This window comes from Camelus bactrianus, chromosome 6 (genome assembly GCF_048773025.1).
Source record: "Camelus bactrianus isolate YW-2024 breed Bactrian camel chromosome 6, ASM4877302v1, whole genome shotgun sequence".
NCBI lineage: Eukaryota > Metazoa > Chordata > Mammalia > Artiodactyla > Camelidae > Camelus > Camelus bactrianus.
The window spans coordinates 25,402,623-25,420,340 of record NC_133544.1 but is presented as its reverse complement, the minus strand read 5'-3'; the positions used below and the strand labels follow the sequence as shown (position 1 = coordinate 25,420,340).

General features: G+C 36.5%; 1 protein-coding gene across 3 annotated transcripts in view; it reads left to right on the top strand.

Moving 5' to 3' along the window:
• ZNF410 (zinc finger protein 410) overlaps positions 1-17,718 on the top strand; it is a 33,344-nt gene that overhangs the window by 2,452 nt on the left and 13,174 nt on the right. For 2 of the 3 annotated variants that reach the window (XR_012507460.1, XM_074365257.1), the window contains exons 2-7: positions 6,346-6,531; positions 7,510-7,645; positions 10,458-10,676; positions 11,899-12,090; positions 14,986-15,136; positions 15,636-15,817. Coding sequence is in view for 2 of the 3 variants with exons in the window: in XM_074365257.1 (XP_074221358.1) it covers positions 6,499-6,531; positions 7,510-7,645; positions 10,458-10,676; positions 11,899-12,090; positions 14,986-15,136; positions 15,636-15,817 (913 nt within the window). In the remaining variant the exon portion in view is untranslated. The remainder of the gene's footprint in view (positions 1-6,345; positions 6,532-7,509; positions 7,646-10,457; positions 10,677-11,898; positions 12,091-14,985; positions 15,137-15,635; positions 15,818-17,718) is intronic. The other variant, XM_074365258.1, reaches the window with a different exon arrangement.

The window sequence follows — 17,718 nt, the reverse complement described above, 5'->3', positions numbered from 1 at the left end:
AGTATGGGGAACCTTCCTTGGATAAGGTGACTGGGCAAAGCCTTTCTATATGAGTTAATAGTTAAACAGAGCCCTGAAGGATAAAAAAGAGCTAACCAGTGGAAAAGAAAGCCTTCCTCGGTAGAGGAAATATGCATGCAAATCCCTGACATAAGAAAGAGCTCAGTATGTTCAAGTAACTAAGGGATATTCATCTAGCTGGAACTTAGTGAGCAAGTAAGGGAGAACAACTCTGGACTGTTTTTGGAGAGGCAAGAATGGATTGCGTATGTTCTTGTAGGCCAGGATAAGGAGTTTAGATTTTTCTAAATACATTGGGAAGCCACATGAAGAGTTTTAAGCAGGAGAGTGATATAATAGGATTCACATTTTAGGATGATCTTTGCTGCTGTGAAGAGAATAGAATGGAGGGAGGTAAAGAGCAGAAGCAGGGAGACAAGTTAGGAGGCAGTAACAGTACTTTAAGGTAAGAGGTGATGGTGGCCTGGAGTAGGGTAGTGGCAGTAGAGATAGAAATAGGTGGATTTGCAATCTCTTCTGAAGATGAATCTATAAGACTTGCAGCTGGACTGGATACTGGGAGCAAAGGAAAGAAAGGAGTAAGAATGACTCATAAATGGGTGAATGGTGGTCCTCCCTTGAGTAATAGGTTGTAGTGAGAGGGGCTGGCAGGGAAAGATGGGAAAGAGGCTTGGGAGGGAATTCATTTTGAACATGTTAAATTTGAGATATCAAAAAATTAGATAGGAAAATAAAATTAGAGATGTCAAATAAGCAATTATATATATAACAAATCTACAGCTCAGAGGAGATATCTGGGCTATAGATAAAAATTTTGGAGACAGTATCATTTAAAGCCATGAGTTCACACTAGGAAGAGAATACAGCAAGAGGAGAGGACCTGCAAACTATACTGAGGAACATTAATATTTAGAGGGTGAGTGGAAAGGAATATAGAAGATACCAAAGGAGACTGGAGGAATGGCCAATGAGGTAGGATTAAAATAAGGAACATTTATCTTGGAAGCAAAGAGAGTAAGTAAAATGTTTGAGAAATGAGTCAGTGCTTCTAAGGGAAAATACCAGTTATGATTCTGGTTACAAGTGACCAGTTTACTTGAGAAGACGAATTTATTACAGGGATGTGAGCAGCTTACAGAATCCAAGGAAATGCTGAAGGCGCTGGCTTCATAGAAGACAGGAATCGGAGCAGCCCCAGAGGGAGGCTGCTAACTGCAGTACTGGAGTGAATGGGCTGCTACAGCAGTTTTCACCTTAGTACTTCTTTTCGAATTCACATTCTGAGGAAGAGTATCTGATTTGTTCATTATGAGTTGAGTTTCCAACAGTTGGTCAGGGTAGGAAAGAACACCTTAATCTACAGTCCCACCAAGAATGTATTCGGGGGGGAGTGTTAGATCCCCAAATTGTGGATCCTGTCACCCAAGCAGGGGGAATGAATGTGGGACAATCAAAAACAGTAGTTGTCCCTGCAAAAGTCAAGTAAGATGAGGACAGCAAAGTATCCATTGGATTTGGCAACATGAAGATCAGTGGCTTCAAATTTGTCTCTGAAGAATTGCAGAGAAATGGAGAGGTAACTAATAAAAGGAGGCTGTGGGAATGGAGCACCCTAGACAATCCTGGGAAGAGAAGAGGGAAGGGCCAGGATGAATGCTACGGTTTCTGAGATTCTGGCTTCACAGTTCTGTATTCCAAATTTCATTGATATCTGTTACCACTTTATCATTAGAATTTAATCAACTCTCATGCTTTATCATATGCTAGGTATGATATGATATGAAAAGTTACTTGGCTTTTCTGTCCCTTGTACTACCATTTTATACCAAAACTTAAACCTGCTCTTTTAAAAATTTTAATTTTTTGGTCTTTGTAATTCACTAACATTAGTGGAATTTTTGTTTTTGTTTTTTAAGCATTATTGAGTATTGTTTGGGTCTGTATCTGTGATCAGCCACAGGCAGAGGTGGCGAGAGCTAAGAAGCAGATGGGCCCACAGTCAGAGAAACTAGTCCTCTCAGTTGAGATTATGTGCTTTATTTTAACCTTTGTGAATAGTGACCAATTGGAGGAGCACAATGTTTTGCAATTTCTTCCCTCTTTTTTCTCAACCTCCCTCCCCACTTCACCTTCTTTCCAAAACTGTGTCAAGGTCAAGGCACTTTCTACCTCCCTCAAGTAAAAGCAATCCTGGTATTCTGGGCTTTGTATTCTAGGGTGGTATCACATTGCTTTTCAGAGGTTGACACAGTGATTGATGTTCTCTTTCATGAGATGGCCCATGGTATCTTTCTGTTTGGAATGTACTCCCTTTGGTGTAGTTAGGACTAGGGCAAGAGACCTGTATCAGCTCTGTTCCCCTATTGTTTGTTTACTTTGGATTGGTTTTTCCTCCCAGTATTTCTCTATGTAGCCTGCATTGATTTTAGGCCTTATCTACTCTAGGGAAATGGTGTTACTGCTAATTCCTGTGTAGTATGTGAGAGTTCTATATGGTGGTGTGGAACCAAAGTCTGGTTAATTATTAGAGATTACTTTGCCTTTCTTTGCTAGTAGGTGCCTAGTGTGTAATATTTTACTCTGCAGATCTCAAGGAAGGGCTTCAGGACAAGATTCAAGTAATCTCAGCTTCACCAAGATTTCTATCAATGATAACTGCTGATTGTAATATATATTTATAGCAGGTTTATATCTATGGCTTTATATTTAATGGCTGATTCTGTGTTAAACATGCATTATTTTAGACATTTAAAGATACTTCATAGTGGTTTTCAGTCTATGGGCCATAACCTGTTAATAGCCTTTGAGATCAGTTTAGTGGATCTTATTTAAAAAAGAATTCAGAGTGCGTAAGATTAGCATAAGTTACTGTTCTGTTTTATGAAAATATGTTGTTTGTGTGCATCTCTGTGCATTACATTCTCTGGGTTATGATGGAAAATGTATGTTATGTTACTGTGGGTTGCCATCAAAAAAGTTTGAAAACCACTGCTCTGTAGGAAATTTGGACTTAGTAACAAAAAGCAGAGATCTTAACTTTTCATAGTGTACTAAGTGTTTGATAGATTTACTAGTTTCTTAGGCACTTAGGCAGAACTTTGTTTATGAAGAATTTTGTAATTATTTCTATTGACTGATATATAAATAATCTTAGGGTAGATTTATTTCATTTCTGTATTTCAGATGAGTTTCCCAGGGCCAACAAGATGAGTAGCTTGCCCAGGTCTCAACCAACAAATCAGAGGCAGAATTTAGATTCCTGCTTTAGAGACCTTGGGATTGTTGTTGTTTCAAATATAGCTCAGCTTCTTTATTTGACTTGTTCAGCCCACTTAGTGTTAATGCATAATTTGCTGGATGATGTTGAGTGTACTGTAGAAAAAGAATAGTTTATCAAACTTCAGTTCACAGGGTTTGTTTATTTGGCTAAGAACTAAAGGAGTGTTGTTCTCAGGATGGTCCTGATCACAGAGATCACTGTTGTCCTAAATCTGCTTTGCTATTGTTATGAGTTCTCTCATTACTTATTCCCAGAACTTTTCAGGGCTTCTTGTGTTCTTTGCTTTGGTTCATGCAAAGGTTTGTGTTGCCTGCATTCTTTTTAACCTGTAGACTGACTGTGGGATCATATATTCAATAATAACAGTGTCAGCATCAGTGGATTTCTAAAAAATACAATATTTGCTGGACCAAGATTGTTTTCTTTAAGCAGTCTAATATGCTTTGATGGCCACAGGGAACCATGCACACAGTAAAATTCAGTTTTTGCCGAGGGAAGAGGAAGAAAAGGGTCTGAACAGTGAGGAAAAATGTTACTAGACCAATTCTTAGTTTTCTGATATCAGTTTGTTTTGTTATGAACTCTATCTAGAGCCAAGATTCCATTTTTATGATTTGTGTAAAATATGATTTGATTGGCTTGACCTTTGTTGCTGATAGTTAAATATCATTTTCTCTTTTATTCTTTATGGAGCTAAATTAGTACTTTTTCTATTTAAAAGGAAATAAGGATATAAATTTTGCCTGTCCACCAGCTAAAGATACAAAATAAAAATGAACAAGTATTACTGTCTGCATTAAAGGACTTTGGGTGATATAGGTGACTTTTCTGTATTGTGTCTCTAATCTCTTATCTCAATTAATAGCATAAGAAAACCTGGGAAGAAATTTCCTCTGAGATCTATAATTATCTTGAAAACAGCTTTTCTTTGAGTAAGAACAGTACCTTTCGCTGTAGTGTCATGTAAATTGCATTTGAAGGAAAAACATTGCATTGGACACCCCTACTCCAACTCTGGCAAATTATTTTTATTGTAATTACTCTAAATATACTCAAATATAAAGCTAGGCAATCCTACAATGAACCCCTCCTACAATGAACCCCTACAACTCTTAATCAACTATAAAATCACACTTCCAGCGATGTACGTATAGCAAGTTGCTGTGTTAAAGATAAGATCCACCTAGTACACTTGATATGGTACTGAGTGCTCCAATATAGATTCTTTTGAGGTCATCCTACCTTTTCTGCATCCCACCAGTCTCTTTTTTGTTCATGCAGCACACATACACAAACCACAAACTGGGCACCAAAATTGTATGGCAGAACTAAGTTGTTATATGGATACCCATTTGTTTCATAAGATGCATGTGTTAATTTTTTAAAAGTGAAATGAAAACACTAAAATAAAAAGATATCATAGATAACCATGAACTTTTGAGAAATAGTGATCTAGAGGTGGCTCTTAAACTATAAAAGAGATGGCAGTTCCCGTCTCTAAATTTTTCTTACAGCTTTGCAAAAATGTCTAAAATCTAGTGTATCTATTTTCCCCCTTGTTCCATGCACAAATTCATGTACTTAATTTTGTTCATTTTTCATTAGGTAAGGCTAACAGAAATGGAGCCAGCGCCATTAGTTTCTAAGAAACCTAACAAATACAAAGGACAGAAAATAGTTGTCTAGTTTCTTAAAGATTTTACAGTCCTGGAATCTCAAAGTTGGAGGAACCTTAAGGATAACCTAAACAAACATTTGGTGATTTCTTGGCTTCTTGAAATGAGCTTGAATTGGGGAAAAGGAATTTAAAACCCTGATAATTCAAGATCAAACCTAGAGAGAGATAATCACTATTCAGGCTAACCTTTGTTGGATGGGAATGCTGGCTCTGCAGCTTAATAACTTGGGCAAGTTATTGTACTGAGCTTTGGTTCCTTCTTCTGTGAAAGAGGGATGGATAAACCACATTGAGCTATTACAGTGCTTGAATAAGAAAAATGAATGTGAAAGGAAAAATCAGAGATTTATAATACTTTATTTTATGTGATAAACTTAAAATTAGATGAGCATTTCATTTATATCTTGTAATTTTTTTTTTGTGATGAAAATGAGGGTTTCTGGAAGCTAGCAAGGGGAGAGGGTTGAACCAACAGGACAATAAACATTTATTCACATACTTCTAAATGCCCTTTTTAAAAAGTCTATCTGATTCTAACTTTCCATTCTACCGTGGTATTAATTTAAAAATCCCATCTTGAGTACGCTTTACACTGTATGCTTTTTATATAATAGTGCTCCCAATTTTAGCAATAATTGTACAAAATAAAGTAGACTCACTTGCCAAAATCCTGAAAGAACAGTTAAGCTTTAAGAAAGTAAGAATTTAAATTAAGGGGGGAAAATAGCTTCATCAGGGTCCCAGGAGTACTACTTTTGGGAAACACTGTTCAAATTTTGACTGTATAACTACCTTTGTAAAAAATTGGGCAATCAAGAAACGAAAAATGTTACACCAGCCTACCACCCAGTATAGCTACTATCAGTAGCTATTGTGAACTTCCTTTTACCTTTCCTATGCATATCTTAACTAGTTTGATAACAGCAAGGATATAATTTTGTATTTTGTTTCTCTAGTTGAACATCATTAGTATTTTTTGTTGTTGCATTGTTTTCATAACTTTTTAAGTGACAATGCTGTGATCTAATCAATCATTCTCTAATTGTTGAATACATATGTGTACTTATATGTTGCTTACAGTTGTTTTTTTATCACAGATGAAAAGATGAAATTCTTTGGGCATACAGCTTTTTTCATATTTAAGGCCTTTTCTTAGAATAGATTGTTAGAAGTAGAAATTCTACATCAAAGTACAACTTTTTGTGGGTGTTGGTATGTATTGGGCTTTTTCTATTTTAAAACAGGTGTTTGGGGCTGAATTTTTCATTTGCTTTCTTGGTGTGATTTTTGGATATGTAAAGAAGTACCTTTGTTTATTTAGCTACATTTTCCTATTGCTTTAATTCTCTCTTTTTTCCTTTTTTAGGCTAAATTGATTATCCACTCAGCCCGGCATCTTTCGGGAAAAGCATAGCACTTCCTAGAGGAATATGAAAGAATATGAAAGAGGGTGTCACTGACTCTGAATTAAATTTTTAACCTGTCCCCTGAACAGCTACAGGATTTGGAAGCTGAATCAATGTTATCAGATGAGTTAGAATCCAAACCAGAGGTGAGCCCAGGCATCTTGTTTTCTTTTCTTTTGGTGGCCTATTTACTCCAGAGTTTGTTCTTAGTTCAGAAATCAGCAAACTTTTTCTGTAATGAGTCAGATAGTAAATATTTTAGGTTTTGTGGGTCATATGGTTTTGGTTGTAACTACAAGATTATTGTTTTCTTTATTACTAAGTACTTTCTCAGAGATTTTAAGGTTCAGTTTTTACCTTTTATGGCTTTTTATATTTGTTATCTAAATAAATCTAGCTTATTATACATTTAAATAATCATATAATGATGAAGTTTTATTTTATATATGGCATATGTGTGTATACATATATAAATATTAACTACCATAAACTGCTTTTTTAATTAATTTTGTATATATATGAAAGTTTTCTTTCTAAATGTGGTGAGAGTATTTACACATTTTAACTTTTTATTCATTTTTCTCACTTTAATTTTAGAACATCTGTGTCGCTTAGTGGAAAGATCACTGGATTTGGAATCATGTTACTTAAGTTTGAAGACCAACACTGATTGTAACTAGTGATGTGACCTTAGACTAATCATTTAGTGTCTTCAAATTGATTCCTTATCTTTAAAACACATGTTCAGTCTTACTGAGTTACAGTGAGGATTACAAAAGCCAATACATGGAATAGTGCTTTGTAAAATGTAACCAGTACAATGTAGTTGAATTTGTAATAGCCACCATTTAAAAATATGATTTTTTAAATTGTTTCTCTGTTTTATGGAAGGTGATAGAAGTTAATTATATAACTAATTTTAAAATCTAGAACAGAGCACTTGATAAAAATAATATAAAATACTATTTTATACTTAATCTAGTTTTTCTGTGAATAAGACTGAGACTAGTGAGCAGTCAAGACTTAATTACATCACCATCTTTGGTAAATTCAGAAGTATAGATTCATTCCTAACTACTGTATTATTTATTGTCTCCACACACACCCCGCCCCTTTCTCTCTAGCTCCTGGTACAGTTTGTTCAGAATACATCCATCCCATTGGGACAGGGGCTAGTAGAATCAGAAGCTAAAGACATTACTTGCTTGTCCCTTCTTCCTGTGACTGAGGCTTCAGAATGCAGTCGGCTAATGTTACCAGGTAAAAATTAAGATCACCAGAGATAAGATAAACAAGTCTTAAGAGTTTAGCCTACTCTATAGTACTGGTGGAATGGGGTAACTGACTTTTTATAACTGACTGGTGGAAATCAAAAATTAGGAATAATGGAGAAAGAGCAACCATGGGACTCAGAAATGCTTAGGAATGGATATAAACACATGTAGAGAGTGAGAAGAAAAGGAGGCCAAGACAGAACTCCATGGAACTCCCCATTCAGGGTACAGGGTAAGGCAGGAGAGCCTGTGAAGGAGGGAAGGAGGAAAGGATAGAGGAACAGGAGGAATACTGTCATAGAGTGCAGGCAAGGGACCCAAGGGAATAGTCTGTGTGATAGATGCTTCTACAAGGCACAATGAGATACTGACTGTCCTAGTGAGATGGGTCACCAAGGTCATTGTTGACCTGTGCAGGACCTGTTCTTGGAGAGGGAGTGGGAAGCCAGGCTACAGTGGGTTGAGATATCAGTGCAAGGTGAGTATAGTTGAGGAAGTAACTAATTATACTTTCTAAAGGCTCTCTTACTATGAAGAAGGTAAAAGAGAAGGACATAAAGTAGGTGAAAGAGTTCTTTTATAAGATCTGAAAAATTAGAGAGTTGTTTTATGCTAAGAGAAGCTGCAAACAAAAAGAGTAGATAATAGCAGAGGAGGGTCCAGGAGAGCTAAGAGGAAGTAGAGTGCCAAGCATGGGTAGTGAGATGAGCTTTGGATGGTAAGAAGGAGATCCTATCGCTTGACTATTAGCAAGGAGAACATTATTTTTAGATGCAGTGAATTCTTTATTTTCTGGAAATTGAAATATTTAAAATTTAGATTATCAATGTTAAATCAGGGGAGGGTCACCTGTTGGTGACAACTTGTTTGTTATAAAGTTTTCTGGTTACTGTCTTCTAGTGGTGGTCTTTTTTCATTGGTTTTTGAAGTGACTTAAGGGTAGATATACTCAACCAACCAATATAGATTTAAGGTTTCTTTACCTATCTCCTGACTTTCTGACATCTTCCATCTCTTAACTCCCATTTTTCTATTGGTATATTGGGAGTTTTTCCAAATGCTCATGGATTTTCCATATGTGAAAATTCCCATGTGCTGATAAATTTTGATCTTCAGTAGGTGTTTTTTCCCCTGAATTTTCTTTTCCTATTTTAATTTATTGAATAAATATTTTATTAATAGTAAAGGAAGTGAAAACAGAAACAAAAGAATCCATCTTCTTTTCTACATTATCTTCTTTTAGTTTTAATTTTGATTTAAAATATTTTAAACAACCAGTTATAGGCAATAGTAAATTAAACCCCATGTACTCCCCTCCCAACTCATGAAGCATGTATTACAAACAGAAACGTATCTTCATATAGCTGACTTCATTCCCCTCCTTCCTAGATATGTGTGTATCATTTCCTGCATGGCCTGCAAGTTTTCTTTTTAGTTGGGATATATGATAGATAGAGAAAAGTACAAAACCATGTGAGTATACATTTTGAAGAATTATTATAAAGGAGATATCCACTAACCAATCGAGATAGAACATTGCTGGTTCCTAGGCCCTCCATGGGTTTCTGATAAGGACAACTTCTGTTCTTCCATAAGTTAACATTGTCTTCAATTTTTTGACAATTATTTCTTTATTTTCCAAGTTTAGCCACCCAAGTCTAAGTAGTACAGTTTAATTTTAACTGGACTTTAGATGAATGGAATCATTTGAATGTATGTGGTACCTTTCTTCTTTTCCTTTTTATTAGATTCATTCTTGTTGTGTGTAGCTGTGGTTTGGTTTCATTGCTGTATGTATAGCATTCTGTTATATGAGTGTACCACAACTTCTTTATCCATGCCACTGATGATGAATGTGTGTTTTCCAGTGTGGTATTTAACAAACAGTGCTGCCTGAACTTTCTTTGAGAACATTTTGTGTGTGTGTGTGTGGTAAAATGTATGTAACCGGTTAAATATATCATTTAATGAGTTCTATGGCATTAAGTACATCTACATTGTTGTACAACTTCATTAGACTTTGGAATGGCAGTACCATCCCTAGGCTTCTACTTTATTCCTATAATCTTAACTTGTTTTCTCCTTAAAAGAAGAAAAAAAACATAACCTGCCTTTTATGAAGATGAATAAGACCCCTGAAAATATTGGATGCTTCAGCACTGTAGTGCAATTCAATATTATATTCCAACTAAAACCTTTGGTAATTCATCCCCTCCCTTAGAATAAAGTTCTTGAGAGCAAGGCTTCTGAATTATTTCTTTATATCCAATGTAAACCCAGAACTGAAATAGTGAATAATGAAACATAATGATGATTCTATAAAATTCCAGTTATTTCCCAGGCTATGATTTTTTTTCCTAATGACTCACCAGAAATGTCACATACATGTTATAAAAATTAAAGGAAGGCATTTTTTCCCCAAGAAAAATAATTTAAAATTTAGAACCTATTCTTGAGTTAATATTCATTGTATAACTATATTTTTCAAGGGAAAGATACTGATTTTTGCCTTAGAAGGACAGAGGTCTATAATGCCCAAATGTGGATGGTTCGTCCTTGGTTACTGCCAAGTGTCAAAGGAGTCTGCCCTTCACATTTTGGTTGACTCTCTTTGAAGCTTTAGCTCGCTTCAACTCTTCTTTTCTGAGGCAGATTTTGTATTTGTAAAAAATACTGTCTGCTTCTATGAGGGTATTAGATACTAAGGGATGTTACAAGGATATTAGGTGCTATGTATCAAAAGGTGAACTCCTTGGGGATAGGTGCTACATAAAGCTGTGGTATTTTCCCTTTACTAGATGATTCTCCGAATCATACTAACTCCTCCAAGGAGGTCCCTTCCTCGGCTGTGTTGAGAAGCCTTCAGGTGAATGTGGGCCCAGACGGAGAGGAGACAAGGGCACAGACTGTACAGAAGTCCCCGGAGTTTCTGTCCACTCCAGAGTCTCCTAGCTTGTTGCAAGATCTACAGCCAAGTGATAGCACTTCTTTTATTCTTCTTAACCTAACAAGAGCAGGTATCCTTTTATCTTTTTCTGAACTCTGCTCATGCTTAAAAAAAAAAAAAGAAAACTGGGGGTGAGGAATCATTAATTCAGTCATACTAAAATGGAAAGAAACTTTGTTTTATTATTTTGGAGAATTGGTGTAGTTTGGTGATCAACTGAATGTATAGAGAGAGATTGTACGATGACTCAGAAGTTTCTTGTTTGGGAAATTAGGTGGTGTCATTGACTAAGATAGTGCACGCAGGAAGAACAGGGCTGGAGGAGGATGGTAGGTCTAGTTTGTGCCTGTTGATGTTGAGGTTTCACAGGGACGTTTAGGTGGATGTGTCCTTTAGAGAATTAGAAACAGGAATCCAGGATTCTAGAGATATTTGGTGTGAAATACGTAGTTTTAGTCCTTATCAGCATTCAGGAAATATATAAAACAATGGGCATGGATTCTTTGATTCAAGAGTAGTCTGGAGCATAAACAGAAAAGAAGGCAAATCTAGGACCCTGAAAAAAAAATTTAAGAGGGTAACAATGAGAAGGAGCTACTGGAGAAAGAAAAACAGTGAGGGTGGTGGGGAGCCAAGGGAGGAAACATTTTTAAAGAAGAAAAGTTACTAAATCATGCCAAATCCCACACAATGGGCCAGTGAGGTGAGGACTGAGAAGTATATGTTTGGTGAACTAGCAAGAGCAACTGTTATTGAGGTACTAGAGATAGAGCCCAGGGTTTAAGAGACGGGGAGTGGATGGCAGGTGAGAAGATATATACACAAGTTAGAAGTTAAGAAACTTCAAGAAATGTGACTTTGAAGGAACAGGTGAGAAGGTGATATTTAGAGGAGTACTTGGGATTTTCTACTCTTTTAAAAAATAAAGATGGAAGAGAATTGAGTTTAGACAGATTTAAATGCTGAAAGGGAGGCAGTAAGGTGGCGGCTAGGGAGGAATAGGTTGAAGATGGGAGAGAGGAGATAAAGGATTGGACTGGAATCCTAGAGCTGAGGGTTGGCCTGGTTGCTAGGAAAGACGCTTTGCCTCTGAAACAGGAGAGGGTAAGCTAAAGACCAGCCTATCAGCTGGGAGTGGAAAGGTGATAACCTAATCTTCTATGAGAACAGAAGCTTGAGGTGAGAGGTGAAAGTCTGGAATAGCTGATTCAGGACACGGAGAGTTTCTGAGCCAGGGTGGATCAAAGGATTACTTGATAGCTAATTTTCATATATTCTCTTGCTTCTTCCAGGTCTGGGCTCTTCAGCCGAACACTTAGTATTTGTACAAGATGAGGCAGAGGATTCAGGGAATGATTTCCTCTCCAGTGAGAGCACGGACAGTAGCATTCCATGGTTCCTCCGGGTTCAGGAGTTGGCCCATGACAGTTTGATTGCTGCTACTCGTGCACAGCTGGCAAAGAACGCAAAAACCAGCAGCAATGGTGAGACTCTTGTGGCATTTTCCTTTCCACTGTTGTGTGCAGAGATTTTGGTAATAAAACGGCTGTATTTTGAGTTGCATATAATCTGAATTACTTTACTGGGGAGAGCAAAAGCTAGAAATGTGTAAATTGTCTTAGTTTCCATAGAGTAACTCAGCTGTGCCAGATTCACGTGCAGAACCAACTAAACTAGCATTCTCAATTGTCAGCTTTAAATAATGTACTGAGCCCCTTTTGAAGGAAAAATTTTTTGCGGATTTCAGTGTTATCTTGAATTGTTTTTATTGTAATGTTCTATACCTAGAGCTTTTACAGCATTATGAAATTATAACAGTTTTATCAATTAATAGAAATAAAGCTACAGAACCCATGAGAATAAAATTGTCAGCATGGCAAGTGATGATGTTTTGCTGAAATTAAATTGCTGCTCATGGCAGTTTAGCAATTAGCAGCTACCATAGTTCTCCTTTTTTTGTGAGGGGTTGTGAGGAGGAACCAATTCATTAGAAGACCTCTAAATTTCCAAGTAGGGTATAATATGGTTTCTTTTGAGTTCAGCATGCCTGTACTACTTACTCTGTGCCACTTTTTCTTTTCTTTTTCTGTATAATTTTTAATATTTTTTTTTTTAATGAAAGTACTGGGGATTGAACCCAGGACCTCACGCATGTTAAGCATGGGCTCTACCACTGAGCTATACCCTTCCCCTGTGCCACTTTTTCTTTATTCAGTAATTTTCAGTGTGGTCCCTGGATCATTAGCATCAACGGTAATTTAGAAATGTAAATTCTTAGACATCATCTTACTGAAGCAGAAATTTGGAATTTTTTAGTAAGCCCTCTTTATGGTTATGAGCATGTTAAATCTTAAGGACTGTGGCTCTATTCAAACCACTCCCACACCATTGCAAAACCTTTGCTTGTGTAGCATGCCATAATACTTTTTGTTTTAGATCTGCCTCTGTATTTCTTCATTTAATCTGTGACAATTAAGGTTATACCACAAATTATTAAGGTAAGGTACATACTGTCATCCCCACAAATGATCACTTCCATCTAAGTTGGTTGAGATACAGAAATATTTTAATTTTGTATGTGATGCTGTATATCAGGGGTCAATAAAGGGCCAAATAACCACCTGTTTTGTTAACAAAGTTTTATCAGAACATAGGCATGCCCATTAATTACACATTGTCTATGGCTGTTACTGTGGCAAAGTTGAGTAATTGTGACAGAGACCATATGGCCCTCAAAGCCAAAAATATCTGCTGTCTGACCCCTGCTCTATACAGTGCTCTCACTGGAAATTTTATCCCAAATGCAAAGACGTTACCCACATAACTGTAGGATCTTTAAAGTGTTTACAGTATTATCCAACAGGTAGAAATATGAGGTATGGAATTTCTTTGTCTAGCTCACTCATTTTTTTTTTGGAGCAAGTTCATCAGATGACCTCTAAATATCCAAATCTGTCATTGACTGAGGTCATTTTAAGCTAATCTATCTTCTGCAAACAGTGCTTTGGGTTTTTTTTTTAGGTGACTTAGGGAACACTCCTTTGAGAGATTTTATAAGGACTCAAATACAAGGCAGCTCACTCTTTTCTGAGGGATTTTTTTTTTTTCTGTTTTATGGTTATATCAGTGTTCTCATTGTATCTACAAAATTGAATGTAGAAAGCTCCAGCTGTCACTGGTTTAAATCTTGGATTAGCGTGGGGTTTCTACAGACCTTTCATTAGAAATTAATTAGCTGAGCTCTGGAGTTGGTGGGAAATTTCTTTTACAATATATGCACTTCTGTGCTGTTTAAATTTTACCCCCTTCAATTAAACAAATAAAAACTATGTGGAACAATATTAAAAAAGAACAAGTTAATTAATATTAACAGTGGGAGAACATAGGGCAGGAAGAGAATAAGATTAATAGATGGGACAGAAACTGCCTTTTATCAACTGTCAGTTTCCAAGGAGTGTGTAGGTATAACATATTATCTTACTCTTGGCTTTTGAGAGGGATTTATATTTGGAAATATCAATCTTATTCCTGGTGTATGTGAAGTGAAAAAATAAACTCCATATGCTTATAGTGGATTTAAGTGGTTGTGAATATTTTTCTCTAGTGATGTCCAACTGTGTCCTGAAGAAAATGAAAGGATGCACCACCTACTAATCTGGAATTTATTTAAAGTTTTAGTTAATTGATGTCATTTAACTTTAAGGAAGGCACTGCGCTGTATGCTCCTCTCCTCCCCTTGTTTTAGTCTATTGGACAAAAAATTTGAGCAAGTATTATCTCTGACTTTTAAAAATATGGTTAGAAATTTTAAAATCATCTGAGGTTTTGCATTCTTAAATATTTTGTAACAAAGAAGGGTTAGAAATTAGAAGGTTATTCTTATTTTTTAGAATGATAGAAACCTGTAAATTGCCTTCAGAAGATAGAAATCTAAGAATGGCCATCTGCAAAAGAAGTGACTACTGTAAGTTCACTACTAAGCCAGACTAGCTGCTCCTCCTTAAAATACAAGTTTTTATTACCTAGAACTTTAAGTCATCTTGTGTAGCACCTCACTCTGGGTGTTGGTATACCTACTTTCTCACTAATTTGTACTGTAAAATAGGTTTAACTGTGCTTTTTGATATGAAACCATTTTGGACATTTCTTACACTTGCCAAAGAGTTGTAGTCTCGTGAAACAAAGCAAGGTGGCTTTTGGTAGTTCTCTGGAGTAAGAAGATGGGGATGTGGAGCACTCTCACTTCTGTTGTTAAATGGGTACAGAGAGACCTGGGGAAGATTAAGATAGATATCTGATTAATGAGTGGCTTTATTGTTTGAACCAAAGTATCTGAGTGGAATCTTTCCCTAGATTACAAATATGTGACTCTGTTACAGGAGAAAATGTCCACCTTGGTTCTGGTGATGGGCAACCCAAAGATTCTGGGCCCCTTCCTCAAGTGGAGAAGAAGCTCAAGTGCACAGTTGAAGGTTGTGACCGGACATTTGTGTGGCCAGCTCACTTCAAGTATCACCTCAAAACTCATCGGTGAGCAAATCCTAGATTCCATACTTGGAGCTCAGGAACATTAATGCTTCCAGAGGAACTTGTCCCCCAGCTTCACAAATTAAAAGAAAGCAGGGGCTCCAGATCACTTGTGGTTAAGATGTTTTTGTTCTTTAATAGAAAACATTTGCATTATGTCATTTACCCCATTCTTGACAAATACTTAATAAGACATCTGGCACCTAAATGCCTTAGAGCAAGAGTTCTCAAATCTCATTATAAAGCATAATTTCTTGGAGAACTTAAAAAAAATAATACATAAGCTTAGACTCCACTCTAAACCTATGAAATCAGCATTTCAAGAAGTGGGGCATCTGTAATTTTAACAAAGTTCAAGTGATTCTGTTACATCCAGTTTGGTATTTGTTGTCTGTCTTGAGACTAATAGGAGCTTTGACTTGTCCTCTCTAGTAGAGAGCATTTTCAGGTATTGTTGCATATGTGATTCTTTTTTTTTTCTTTTCTTTTTTTTTTTCCCCAGAAATGACCGCTCCTTCATCTGCCCTGCAGAAGGTTGTGGGAAGAGCTTCTATGTACTGCAGAGGCTGAAGGTGCACATGAGGACCCACAATGGAGAGAAGCCCTTTATGTGCCCCGAGTCCAGCTGTGGTAAGCAGTTCACTACAGCTGGAAACCTGAAGAACCACCTGCGCATCCACACAGGTGTGTGCAACCCCAGCATTCCTGCAGGCAGTCTACTGCTTGGCTCAGCGCATGCTGGCTGTCCTTAGGAAAGGCTATGAGGTGTGACTAGACTTGAAGGTTGGGGTTGTTCCTAGAACTCTGAAGATGGAATTTCCTTTCTTCAAATGCCTCATGGCACTTTTCAGTTCTTCCAATAACATTTGTCACCTCTGTGTTGGACAGTGTTGATTTCTGCCTCTAGGAAAGGAATATAAGACCTTCTCTGATAACAATGATATGATGAGATACAGACAAAAATGAGTCTTTCTAGAGATCTTTGAACATTGCACAGTTGTAATTTTAGTCATTAACATTTATTGACTCATACAAACCGCACAGACCCTGTTCCAGGCACTAAATGGGGTAAGGTGAGGGGAAATACAAAAACTAAGATTAATCCCTGGCTTAGAGTTTACTTTCTTGTTAGAGTCTCACAACCTGAGAAACAGAATGGGTAAGTCACTTGTTCTGGGTCAAACAACATATTAATATTAAAGGAGCAAAGTAAAGATACCTGACTTTTTAATCTAAAAGTTTAAAGGTGACTTTCCAAGCCACTGGGCTGAGCTGTGCTAAGTTTCTTGCTGGAGCTTAATCACTGAACCCAGACTACTACCTTAGGATATATAATTATTCTTCCCCACTTTCTTGCCACTTTCTCTTTCTCTTCTTTGTTTATTCATGCATTGCTAAAATGACAGAAAGTACAATTAAATGGCATTTAAAAAGTGAAACCTAAGCAGAAGCACATTTGTTTCAGGCATGTCCGTATGATTACTTCTAGATTGACATTACCACTGGATGTGTTTTAGAGCAGAATAGCTCTGTTCTCAGCTCTTTCTTTAAAGAGTAAATTGTATTGGTCCAAGAGAGCAGTTTGAATAAGAGAATAGGAAAACCACGTATCTGAATAGATAAGGAAAGTAGTAGAGGTCACTATGCCTTATTAAATTCAGTAACCTCTTCATTTTTGTGCTGCTCGTTATCTTTGTAGCATTTGATAAAACTGAACATCTTTAAATGCTTTCTTTTATTCAGAGTATGATGTCATTTTCTCTCTTCATTCTGACTCTTGCTCTCTCTCTCCCTTGTTAATCTCCTAATTGTTGACCAATTTCAGAATTTCAGGTTTCTCCGATTTTACCCAGTGTGCTGTCTCATTGCAATCTAGGCGTCAATTTAATCATTTTTCCTGGATGCCTCACAGATCTGAATCTCAATATTAATATAATAGTAAAAGTTAGCATTTATTGAGGTAATTTAATATGTGCCAAGCACATGTACGTTGCTTTTCATTTAATCTTCAAGATATCTTTCTCCTTTAGATACTGTGTTTATTGACAGAGAAACAAAGATTAGAGAGTTCAATAACTTGCCCAACGTCATGCTGCTAGGAAATGGCAGAGCTGGGATTTTTTTTTTAAACTTTTTTATTGATTTATAATCATTTTACAATGTTACGTCAAATTAGAGCTGGGATTTTAATTCTGATCTGACTCCAGAGCTCTTCTAAGGATTTTATTTTCAAATGCCTACAACTCATTTTATTTCAAGTGTCAAAACTGACCTCACATCTTTATTAGTAGTAACAATAGTAATTCAGTTTTACTGCCAATTTTAGTGGCTTCCTATGAGGACTTACTGTGTGCCAGGCACTATGCTTAATATATTTAACCTGTATTATTTCATTTAATCCTCAAAGTAATCTTTTGAGGTTGTATTACATTAATTTTATAGATTAAAAAGCTGATTCTCAGATTAAATATCTTTCCTATACTAATAAGTGGTACTGCCAAGATTTGAACTCAGGGTTAACTGGCTTGTGCTCTTAACTATTATGCAGCATTGCCTCTTGAACCTCCTCTTCTTCTGTGTCCTTT